Here is a 12,870-nt window from a genome sequence, read left to right as displayed (position 1 = left end):
CGTTGCACTTTACGCACTTAAGAATCACAATCACAAACATAACGGATCCAAACCAACCTTGATGAGAAGCAGCTGACACCGAAGATAGGTAGCAGAGAAGTCAGCAACTCCTGCCAGTTCAGACTGAAGTTCTCCAAGTCTTTGCAGATCCCTGCAGTAAAGAAAACCCCAAGTCCAACAATGGACAGGGATAATGACAGCCATATAAAGATCACATCAAAAGCATTTGCCATTTTAAGGGGCACCTGCGTGGCTCAGTAGGTTAAACATCTGCCTTCAACTCAGGTCATGATCCCAAGGTCCTGGGATCAAGCCCCACGTCCCTCCCCCTGCTTGCGCGCTCTCTCTCTCCCTCTCAATCTCAAATAAATACATAAAATCTTTATTTTTTTTAAATTTTATTTGACAGACAGAGACAGTGAGAGAGGGAACACAAGCAAGAGGAGTGTGAAAGGGAGAAGCAGGCTTCCCGCCGATGTGGGGCTCGATCCCAGGACCCTGCGATCATGACCTGAGCTGAAGGCAGACGCTTAATGGCTGAGTCACCCAGGCGCCCCATAAAATCTTTCTTTAAAAAAAAAAAGCATTTTGCCATTTTATACCTAGTAAATTGGTCATAAATTTTTAAATGACGACACCCGATGCTGGAGTGGTTATGATGAAACTGGTTCACTCAGGCTTTGATAGCAGTTTCACCTGATACAATTCTTTTGCAAAGTAAAACTGTACTGTTATAAAAATCATACATATGGTCAAATATTTTGATCAGTAGCTTTACGCTGAGAAGTAATTCTAAGAGAAATATCCAAAAGAAACTAAATGCTTTATGCCCCACAATATTCTACTAATATTATTATTCCAATAATAAGGTATATGACCTTAACTACATAGAAAGTGTATGTAGGAGAAAAACACAGCAATGTGGTTTTCTGGATAGAGGTATGAGGGTGCTTTTTAGTGCCTTCTCCCAACTGTGCTTTATTTTCCAAGTATTTTATATAACAGATGAGTATTTTTTTGTATCATCAGGAAAAAAATTTAAGATATTGTAGTAGGCTTTGTTGGCTCCCTACCCAGTGAGCCATTCTTTACGTCTTCCTCACTAACTGAATCCCGATTTTGTTCAAGGTAAGGTATCCTCAAACCCATTCCCAGGTAGAGTCTCACAGAACTAAGCCAATTAGTATATGTCATCTTCCTGGTTATGTGACCTAAGCTGGCTGCCTCAGTCCTAACTGAAGGACTTATATTCCATGCTTGCAGCAGGTCTGGTAGTGGTCTGTCTCCATCTCTATCACGCCCTAGACTGAACAAGAGCACTTACGGTCCTGATTGTCACTGGAAGTCATACTGTAACTCTAAAAGAAAAAAAGCCTTGGGATAAAGCAAATGCTGAGGACAAGAAAAAGTCCAAAGAGACAGAGAACTGGGTCCTTAATGATATAGATGAACTACCTGACCATACCATACTTAGAACTGCCTCCAATTTCTATTCATATGAGAAAATAAAAAGCCGTTGTAAGCTAGTTTGAGATGGGGTTTCCAGATACCTGAAGCCCAAAGCATCCTAGCTGGATACTGGTATAGACAAAGTGATTGCAAAAATATAAAACCCAGCCGCCTGGAGGCAAGAAAATAGAAAGTGGCACATAGATCAAATAGTTGTGTTGGGACGGGAATTACTGACTTAAAAAAATTTTTTGAGTAGATAATACATACCTAGCTATAGAATTAAACCAATAAGGTACAGAATTCAAAAGATACTACAGGATGCGCAATTTAATTAGTTCACCTTCCTATCCCAGGGTGCCGCTAACTAGTACACCCTTCCCAGAGGCAACCACCATTACCAGTTTCTTTTCTTTCTTTCTTCTGGAGATACACGACATATCTACAAAAAAACATTGTTTTTCTTTCTTCTTTTTTGGGGAGAGGTGTGTGTGTGTGTGTGTGTGTGTGTGTGTGTGTGTGACCTAATAATCCATGTCAGAAAGCATTCATGGAAAGCTATCTTGTTTTTTAATGGCAACATCAAAATTTCATATAAAAATGACAGCTGTGGAAAACCTGATGATTTCGGTCACAAGAGAAGCGGAGCTGCAGGGCTGGCGTAACAAAGTTTCACAATAGCCTCTACAAAACTGTCCATCAGACGAAGCCCCTCCCTCTAGTCTCATGCAACTTTCTAATAGCTAATGCTGCGTCCTTCGGACCTTGGTATCAGGAAGGAGATGCCCTAGAAAGGGACACAGAACGAATTACTCCCAAAGTAACTGAAGAAACTGGGGCCTGCGGCTTATATCTCATCTCCTGTGAGTTTTGGTGGCTTGAGAGGTTCCCGGAGAGCCTATTCATGTGTTGGAATCTAGCACAATCAAAGGCGAGACCCTTACTAGCTAACCACACCTGTGCCATGCTACACAGGTGGCCAGCTGGTCTCTCTCTTTCACATCTCTGATGTCTCTCTTGCAAAGACAGCCCCGAATCACTCTATTTCTGAACCACTTCCTCTCCAGGAAGATTCTGCTTCTGTGTCAATGACAGACAACACTGACCAGCAGACTACACGGCAGCTGGCAGCGCCGGGTGTTAGGCTATTCTGCAGCCCCTGCACCGAAGCAGTTGTTCTCAATGGCAAAGAACAAGATGCAAGCCAACCAGCCACAGCATATCCAGACTACTGTACGAGCAGAAAAAGAAACTTGCTAGTCCTGGACAAAATGCGGTTATCCTGTTTCCTCTCTGTTCCTCTTCATGCCCACAATCCTCAGGAAGCCTAAGTTTAAACGCCCCTCAGGAAACTATGAGCTCTTTAATGAGAAAGGTACAGAGACCACCTTTTGTGTGCACTATACTAGGTGTGCTAGGTGTTTCCTTACTGGCGCCCGTGTAATCCTGACAGTGTGAACTGCAATTAATTCTATTTCACTGAGAACGAAAGGGAAGATCAGAGTTTAAGTGGTCTGTCCAAGGTCACAGGATTAATAAGTGGCAAACAGGCCTGGAATTCAGGTCTGTCTGAACTCCAAAAGTCTTTTTTAAAAAAATTGTATCATATTATATTTCATTTATTTATTTGGTATTAAACTCTTTGCATTATTTATGAACTACATCAGATACAGATGACACCAAAATGGATTTAAAACCAGATGCACAGTAAGCCACATTTCTACAAATGTGATTTGGGAGGGCAAAAGTGCCCCTCCCAGGAACACACTCTTTAGCGATCCTTCGTCCACATGATGGCAATAAGCATTTATAAAGTTTGGATGGGATTTACCTACAAAATATCAAGAGCATGTCTACTCTGTCAAATGAGCGACAATTTAAATTTTATTTTATTTTTTTACAATTTAAATTTTAAAACAAAATTTCATAAATGACCATTATCTATGCAACTGCTATTCTCAAAATACTTTCCACGTGTCATGGTAATGATCTTCGCAACAGTCCTATGACCAGCTACATAGTGCCCTCAAGTTACAGAGGAGGGAATTGAGGCCCAAGATCATGTATCTAGGAAATGATAAAAATTAAGGATTGAACCAATTCCTTTGGATTTTAAATCTCATTATACTCGACATTTTGTGTACAAAGTGTTAACCAGAAACAGAGCACTATGACCAGGTGCAAGGCCTAGTTAGACCTGTGTTCTAGTCCTGGACTAGTCCTGTTGCTATTCTCTGTCCTGGACAGCCTTCTCCCTTCTTCACTTGATGAACTTCTATTCCTTCTTCAGGTAGCTGCTTAGCCATCTAAGGCCCCCTTCCATCTTCCTAGAGAACCCTGAACTTCCCATACTGCAGCACAGAAAGCACGGTATTACACTTCTTGTTTACCTAGCTACTTCCCCAACCAGAATGTAAGATCCCTTGCAGCAAAGACTGTTTTTACTGTTGTGCCCCTTCTGCCTAGCATAGGATGGATACTCAAAAACCATGTAACGCATGAATCCCAGCTCCCTCACTCATTTTTAAAATGGGGTACTTTACATAAGATTGTTTCCAAATTCAATTCACAAAGCACTTAGAAAAGTGGATATGCAGTAAGCACTCTGAACAGATAGCAGCTCTTATTACAATCAAGGACAGCAGAGCCTTACAAACACACAATCTACATATATCTGGAGTTGTGATATGGTCAAAAGAAAACGCCATCTATAAAAGTCTTAAAAAGTCTTCATTCCTGGTTAAGCCATCACAACGACAGTTTTCAACAAATATGTACTGAGCTCCTATATGGTACCCAAGGTACAATGGCGAAGACAAAGCAGTTATGTCAAATTCTAGAAACAAACAAATCATCTCCCAGAGCCCTAACTGAAGCACACTTTCTATAGGTGAGATCCCGTTAGATTAAATGACTGCTTGGATTACAACAGAGGGGATGGCTTGAATGTGACAGTGGGTGAAGTTTGTCTTCAACTAGTACCAACGAGTAAGTGATCAGAGTCCTAATCAGAGAAACTTCTGAATGAAACTCTAACATTTCACTTTTCCACAACTATCGAAAATGTAAGTTCTGCAGAACCCCAGAGGTCACGTGATCTAACAGGAATCGCCTTCACTGCAACATGTCACAAAGCCTCAAATGCAGAGTCAAACTAAACCAGATTCATAGCCTGGTTTTGCTACTTCTTAGCAAATTGCTTCACCTCCCCAAATTGTCATTTCTTCTCTGTGAAATGGTAACAACATCTAACTGCAATAACGTTTGTAAAACAGAGCAGGTCATCTATAACTACTCCACCATCTGCTTTCCTTTCTGGACCTTTCACCACCCTGGCCACCCTCATCAGAATGCACTCAAGTCAGAAACAGTACCCAGGACTGACACAGCACTAGAACAGTGGTCTCACCAGCCTGAGCCCAGCAGGACTATCGCCACAACATGTGGGCAAGTCAGACCAACAGGTGTTTACTGAACACCCACTACTAGCCAGCACTGCAGCTGATGACCAAATTGGCTTGCCTTTATGCATTTTGTACTTGCTTTAGTGCCAAGAGGATAAAACCTGTCAAGAACAAAACCTAAATGTTTACTTAGGTGGGGATGAGTCAGAAAGTGGAGCTTATTTTCCTGGGCTCGGGGCCAACAACTTCAGACACTGGCCTCTAAAGCTAATCGCTTTGTTAAGGGAGCGGAAGAAAAAAATGTGACTGAGGCATCACGTCAGGGTCAGCATACTTCTTCTGTAAAGGCTCCAACAGTAAATATTTTAGGCTCTGCAGGCCATACAGTGTCTGTGGTGCTACTCAACTCTGCCACAAACCTTATCTCCAAAAGCAGACAGATGCTGCTTTTGTTTTTTTTTTTTAAGGTTTTATTATTTATTCATTCGACAGAGATAGAGACAGCCAGCGAGAGAGGGAACACGAGCAGGGGGAGTGGGAGAGGAAGAAGCAGACTCATAGCGGAGGAGCCTGATGTGGGGCTCGATCCCACAACGTGCCCTGAGCCGAAGGCAGACGCTTAACCGCTGTGCCACCCAGGCGCCCCAGATGCTGCTTTTGTTAAAGGCAAATGGATTTCAATTTGTTTCATATCATTCAGGACATCCTAATAAGGTCTGGAAGAGTCCGCTGGTTGTTCCCCAATATCTTCCCCTTCTTCCTGAGTATCAGAGTCACCAAATGTTAACTAAGCACTGGTCACCCAGAATAAAGACAGCATTTCCTAGCTCCTAGAAGCTAGATATTGCCATGTGACTTAAGTTATAGTCAATGGGATGCAAGTAAAATTAGCACATGCAATTTTTGGGGAAGTGTCTTTAAAAGGTGGTCGGGATAAGAAATGATGCCCTTCTCCTGTTCCTTCCTTTTTCCTGCAGCCTAGAAAACAGAGGGGATAGTTAGAGTTTGAATATTTAGGCAGAGACCACTTGATGCAGAAGATGGAGAAAGAATGCGCATAGGGCTCCGACAACCATCTCAGCTCTGCCCTCCCTGCAAGAAAGAATTAACGTTTCCTCCCATATAACCACTGTTACTTTATATTTTCTGTCACCCATGCTAACTAATACACAAGGAAATAAAAATTAAAAACAGCTTCTTTGTAACTCTTCAGTTTTGCACTCATCATCGATCTGGTCATGAACACAAAGAGCTTTTCTTCGTAATACGCTCAAACTCCAATCTAACACAAATATAAACAGGTCATAAAACTATGTGTGAGTGTAGGCCAACAGACTCAGAAAAACTAGCCTGTCGCCGACGGTCACCTCACCTGATGGTGAGCTCCAGCAGCTCCTGTGTTCCCTGAGGGTCCAGGTGCTGAAGACTGTACACCCTTTCAAGGCTCTGCTGCAGGAACTGATGGGAAGGGTCCTCATGAGGTGTGATGCTGGGGGAAACGGCCGATGACACTAGTTTTCTCCCTGGTAACTAAGCAAACATAGTAGAGTTATAACACCATCAAATTCTGTGGCTCAGCTTCTGGTAACACGAAGAAATCAGGGGGGAAAAAAAAAGTGAGTCAAACACAGGAAAGGGAAAACAGGTGAAGTGATTCTGTAAATAACCTTCCTCTCATTCTCTAGCTTCAGTGGGAGAAATGGAAAGAGGGAGAGAGAATGAATATGGTCTACACAAGCTGCAAAGAGAAAAAGAAAAGAGAATGGAGTAATATTATGTTCTATTGCTAACTAAAGTAAATGAGCTAACCACAGATATGGGACTAAAAATCAATCTGTTGTCACATTTATTTTTAAACTTTATTTGATCTTTCACTTCACAGGGAAATGATGGCTTGTTCCCAAATAAATTTACACAGCATGCTATAAAAACATTTTATAGGATGATAATGATAATTCTTGCTCTTACTGCGAAAAGTGTTTACCTTTCAAGAAAGGGATGGATGAGAACAAAGTGGATTTCACTTTAAATTTTGTAGCTTATAGACAGTTTAATTTTTTTTTTATTTTTATTTTTTTAATGTTTTTTATTATATTGTTAGTCACCGTACAGTACATCCCTGGTTTTTGATGTAAAGTTCGATGATTCATTAGTTGCGTATAACACCCAGTGCACCCTGCAACACGTGCCCTCCTACTACCCATCACCAGTCTATCCCATTCCCCCACCCCCTCCCCTCTGAAGCCCTGTTTGTTTCTCAGAGTCCACAGCCTCTCATGCTTCATTCCCCCTTCTGATTACCCCCCCTTTCTTTATCCCTTTCTTCTCCTACCGATCTTCCTAGTTCTTATGTTGCATAGATGAGAGAAACCATATGATTGTCTTTCCCTGCTTGACTTATTTCACTTAGCATGATCTCCTCCAGTGCCGTCCATGTTGCAGCAAACGTTGAGAAATCATTCTTTTTGATAGCTGAATAATATTCCATTGTATATATGGACCACAACTTCTTTTTTTTTTTTTAATTGATTTTTTATTATGTTAGCCACCATACAGTACATCCCTGGTTTCCGATGTAAAGTTCGATGATTCATTAGTTGCATATAACACCCAGTGCACCATGCAATACGTGCTCTCCTTAATACCCATCACCAGCCTATCCCATTCCCCCACCTCCCTCCCCTCTGAGGCCCTCAGTTTGTTTCTCATAGTCCATAGTCTCTCATGTTTCATTCCCCTTCTGATTACCCCCCCTTTCTTTATCCCTTTCTTCCCCTACCGATCATCCTAGTTCTTATGTTCCATAGATAAATCATGTAATTGTCTTTCTCTGCTTGACTTATTTCACTTAGCATTATCTCCTCCAGTGCCGTCCATGTTGCAGCAAATGTTGAGAACTCGTTCTTTCTGATAGCTGAGTAATATTCCATTGTATATATGGACCACAACTTCTTAATCCAGTCATCTGTTGAAGGGCATCTCGGCTCCTTCCACAATTTAGCTATTGTGGACAATGCTGCTATGAACATTGGGGTGCATATGGCCCTTCTTTTCACTACGTCTGTATCTTTGGGGTAAATACCCAGTAGTGCAATGGCTGGATCATAGGGTAGCTCAATTTTTAACTTTTTAAGGGACCTCCACACTGTTTTCCAGAGTGGCTGTACCAGCTTGCATTCCCACCAACAATGTAGGAGGGATCCCCTTTCTCCACATCCTCTCCAGCAATTGTTGTTTTTTGCTTTGTCAATTTTTGCCATTCTGACTGGCGTAAGGTGGTATCTCAGTGTGGTTTTGATTTGAATTTCCCTGATGGCTAATGATTTTGAACATTTTTTCATGTGTCTGTTGGCCATTTGTATGTCTACATTGGAAAAGCGTCTGTTCATATCTTCTGCCCATTTTATGATTTATTTGTTTCTCGCATATTGAGTTTGAGAAGTTCTTTGTAGATCTTGGATACCAGTCTTTTATCTATAGTGTCATTTGCAAATATATTCTCCCATTCCGTGGGCTGCCTCTTAGTTTTTTTTGACTGTTTCCTTGGCTGTGCAGAAGCTTTTTACCTTGCTGAAGTCCCACAAGTTCATTTTATCTTTTGTTTCTCTTGCCTTTGGAGATGTGTCATGAAAAAGGCTGCTGTGGCCGATGTCGTAGAGGTTGCTGCCTATGTTCTCCTCTATGTTTAGATTTTCTAACCATGTACATATATTACTCTAAATGCAGTCATTTAGAGTCACCTAAACAGGGATGAGTTAACACAAATGAAGAGCTTAGAAAAGTGCCCGCACACAGTTACCACTCAGTGTTTGCCATTATTCTCATGGTCCACTACAAAGTTTTCTTTCTGTATCTATAAGGTTTTAAAAGTAACAAAGGTTTTATTATTAAAAAAAAAACTTGTTGAGAATCATGGCTTTATGTAATTGTTAAAATGTTGCACAATCTAATCCCTTGGTCTAGAATATATTGTTCCAGATTCCTTATTCTTCCCTAACATAACATAATCAGTAACTCAGGGACAGTCAGAATACGAATCCTCTTCTTTTTTTAAAATTAATTAATTAATTAATTTTTAAAAAGATTTTATTTATTTTTTTATGTTTTTGTATTATATTATATTAGTCACCATACAGTACATCCCTGGTTTCTGATGTAAAGTTCGATGTTTCATTAGTTGCGTATAACACCCAGTGCACCATGCAATACGTGCCCTCCTTACTACCCATCACCAGTCTATCCCATTCCCCTCTGAAGCCCTCAGTTTGTTTCTCAGAGTCCACAGTCTCTCATGCTTCATTCCCCCTTCTGATTACCACCCCCTTTCTTTATCCCTTTCTTCCCCTACCGATCATCCTAGTTCTTATGTTCCATAGATGAGAGAAATCATATGATAATTGTCTTTCTCTGCTTGACTTATTTCACTTAGCAATACAAATCTTCTTAAAAAGTAACGAATACAGAAACAAAAGTATAAAACAGTGGGAGAGTGACCGAGAGAGAAAGAGAATGAATGAATGTGTTTTCAGAGAAAATATAGTCTGCTTCCTGCTATTTAACAACCACAAAGGACCCAAAATCAAAATACCAAAAATAATGACAAAAGTTGTTTTCAACATACCCTTAAGGCAGGAACAAGATGAGAAAGACTGTCTCGGAGGTAGGCATAGTGCCTGAAGGTATGATCTGAGAACAGTGCTGGCATTGTTGGACAGGTTTTAGCAGCATTAAAAATAAGAACCAAAACTGCAATGTCTGAGGGATGAGCGGGTTAAGTAAACCTGGAAGTTTAAAAGGTTGAGCTTGGCCAGAATCTGGTGCCCCCAATTCCCACCCTCAAAAGTCTTATTAAATGACAATTTTCTAACAAATAAATGCAAATTCGAACAAAGAGATACATTACCCCACTCATCAAAGGGTTTTTTAAAATAACCCCCTATCCTGCAGAAAGTAGCAACACACAGAAACTTCCGGTACATGGCTGACTAAAGTACATTCAGGCACATGTATCTTTGGATCATAATTTGGCACTAGACAATAAAAGTCTTTTGAATGGTGAGTAATTCTACATCTCAGATTTTATTCTAAGTAAATAATTATAGAGAACAGAATCATTTATAATAGCAAATAACCAGAAACAACCTAATGACCATACACCTTGTGTTTCATCTACCGCTGGATGATTATGCAATCGTTAAAAATTCTATGTATGAAGAACTTATAATATTGTATAACCAGCATTGTGTCATGACTGAAAAAGCAGGCTCTAACATATATAGAGGATAGGATAGCAACTATCTATTATCAGGTATTTGATGATGAGATAAACTACGTTAAAAAAATAAAACAAGAGCAAAATCCCAACTCCAAGCCTTAAAAAAGAAGGACATACACTGAAATACTAATGGTCAATTACTGTGACTAGTAGGACTTTGGACGTTAATTATGAAGTTTCTTCTTTCAACTTTCTGGACTTTCTTTCTTGTATATTAATTTCAGAACAGAAGGAAAATCAGAAATTAAAAGATAAACATAGTTTCCAATCTTCTGTATGTATCCCTATTGAAGAGCCTGCTAGTTGTCTACCCAATATCCATTCTTCCCTTTTTCCTTGCTAACAGAATACTGATTTGACTACAAATATCCTCTAACTTTCTGCCCAGAACCTAGGCCTGATGACTGGACCTCCGGCAGCAATGCTGGACAAGTGAAAATGGCCAAACAGGAAGACAGAAGGAACTTGGATCACCAAGAATAATGCAGAGCTCCTCTACCAGCAGCAGACTAGTACCTCCAGATTTCTTTTACCTTCAAGAAAAGTAAAAATCTTAATTCGTTTAAGCTACATTTGAGGGCAATCTCTTTTACTTACAGCCAAACATATTTCCTAAATAACACAGCCGTCCAACTGTCCAGTAAAGTATCTTAACATAACAGGCTTCCAAAAGTGTTTAATGTTTTTTTAATTTAAAAAGGGCCCTCAGATTTCTGAGGATTTCAATACATCCTGTGAGGTCTGTAATAACATCTAGCCCCTAAGCCCCTCCCTGATCAGCTGAACTTCAAACAGCTATAGTACTGCACCTTTAGAGGTAAGGCCTGGGATATGCCCTTCTCACAGGTAAACACAAAGTCAGGCATTGATTAGTACATCAATTAAACAAATTGTTAAAAGTATCTCCAAACACAGTGTGAAAATAAACAGAATGAATGGAGAATGCAATGGTCATCCTACGACAGCCAGTTATCTGGCTAATCTCTGCATCTCAATAAATATCCCCTAAACCACACCAAGAATCTTCTATAGAGCAAAGAGAAACATAGGAGAGTGCGGATGCACTGATGTAAACGTATTCCCATTACTGGAAAACGATCCAACTGCATGGCATGCTGCCCACGGCTATCACAAACCCACTGAACTTGTATCAGAGGCAAACTAATCCTGCAGCCTAGCTCAACCTGTCCCCTCTTCCGGCTGCAGATTAAGAAAGTTCATAAGCTGGGGCCCCCTTGGTGGCTCAGTCAGTTAAGCGCCCGCCTCTTGGTTTTGGCTCAGGTCACGATCTCAGGGTCATGAGATCGAGCCCCATGTGAGGTTCCAGGCTCAGCCCGGAGTCCACTTGAGATTCTTCCCCTCTGCCCCTCCCCCTGCTTGCTCACACACGCACTCTCTCTCTCTCAAATAAACCTTTAAAAAAAGAATGAGAGAGGGAGGAAGGAAGGAAGGGAGGGAGGGAGGGATGAAAGGAGGGGAGGGGGAGAGGGAGAGGGAGAGGGAGAGGGAGAGGGAGAGGGAGAGGGAGAGGGAGGGAGGGAGGAAGGAAGGAAGGAAGGAAGACAGACATTCATAGGTTTTAAAACCAAAGATGTCTGGCTTTGAAACCCACATATGCTGCTTGGAGAGTTATTTGACCTCTCTAAGCCTCAGTCTCCTCATCTATAAACTGGAAATAATACCTCCTCCCAGGGGTGTTTGGAAGATCAGTGGTAAATGTATAAAGCATGGAACAGTGTGGAATATAACAGGTACTCAAGAAATGGTTAAAAAAAAACTAATAATAATATTAGTATTAAATAGAAAATGTGAATTACTGGGGCGCGTGGGTGGTACAGCGGTTAAGCGTCTGCCTTCGGCTCAGGGCGTGATCCCGGCGTTCTGGGATCGAGCCCCACATCAGGCTCCTCTGCTATGAGCCTGCTTCTTCCTCTCCCACTCCCCCTGCTTGTGTTCCCTCTCTCGCTGGCTGTCTCTATCTCTGTCGAATAAATAAATAAAATCTTTAAAAAAAAAAAAGAAAATGTGAATTACTGTGAAAACAAGAATAAAAGCTAAGAATAGTAACTACTAGGCTCCCTCGGGATATACTCTTAATTAAAACAAATGAAAAAAAATTAAACTCAGGACCTCCCCCTCCAAGTTACACTGCAGAAAAAGATGCCAAAACACCCCACCAAATCAGCCTAGTCTGCGCTAAGCACAGAGGATACAAGCTGGGTCATCCATGTCCGGTTCAGCTGTGTCAAAAAACGGATGGGTGCTCAGGAGCTCTGGCACCAAGGGAAGCACCAGGGTTGGATGCCGACTTCCCAGAAACTTCAAGCATCTGAAACAAACAAAATGAGAGCCCACCTCAGTAACTTAATAAATGCTTTAACAAGTACTGGGGATTGGAGTCAGAAAACCTGATTCAGAAATGCAAATTCCCAACCACCCCTTTTTGCTACCTCTAGGACCTCAAATTAGTCTTTCAAATACTCTGGAACTCAGTTCACCTAAAAAAAAAATTGCTATTATGAAAATTAAAGAGCTGGTATGGCATAAATTACTGCTGGTTATTTAACCAACAGCCATTTTCTCCAACTTCCTTGCCAAGAGAACCCTGATTTTACTCAGGTATTGGGTAGGTGCTCGGAGAAGGTAGGCTCAGCCCAAGGGCTCAATCAAAAGTGGTCTAAACCATCATGGCATTCCCACTCCCATTTTCCCAATTCTCCCAAAGTGACTCCTTTGCAGGTA

The 12,870-nt window shown here is 41.1% G+C and overlaps 1 protein-coding gene across 2 annotated transcripts in view; it reads right to left on the bottom strand.

Moving 5' to 3' along the window:
* The window catches only part of INTS4 (integrator complex subunit 4), a 108,241-nt gene that overhangs the window by 20,616 nt on the left and 74,755 nt on the right, over positions 1 to 12,870 (bottom strand). For both annotated transcript variants that reach the window (XM_057316675.1, XM_026518179.4), the window contains exons 13-16: positions 12,342 to 12,457; positions 9,475 to 9,608; positions 6,226 to 6,383; positions 58 to 151 (exon numbers count right to left, since the gene is read on the bottom strand). In XM_057316675.1, the coding sequence (XP_057172658.1) occupies positions 58 to 151; positions 6,226 to 6,383; positions 9,475 to 9,608; positions 12,342 to 12,457 (502 nt within the window). The remainder of the gene's footprint in view (positions 1 to 57; positions 152 to 6,225; positions 6,384 to 9,474; positions 9,609 to 12,341; positions 12,458 to 12,870) is intronic.

This window comes from Ursus arctos, unplaced genomic scaffold, assembly GCF_023065955.2.
Source record: "Ursus arctos isolate Adak ecotype North America unplaced genomic scaffold, UrsArc2.0 scaffold_22, whole genome shotgun sequence".
NCBI classification, from domain to species: Eukaryota; Metazoa; Chordata; class Mammalia; order Carnivora; family Ursidae; genus Ursus; species Ursus arctos.
This window is presented reverse-complemented; position numbering and strand designations above follow the sequence as displayed.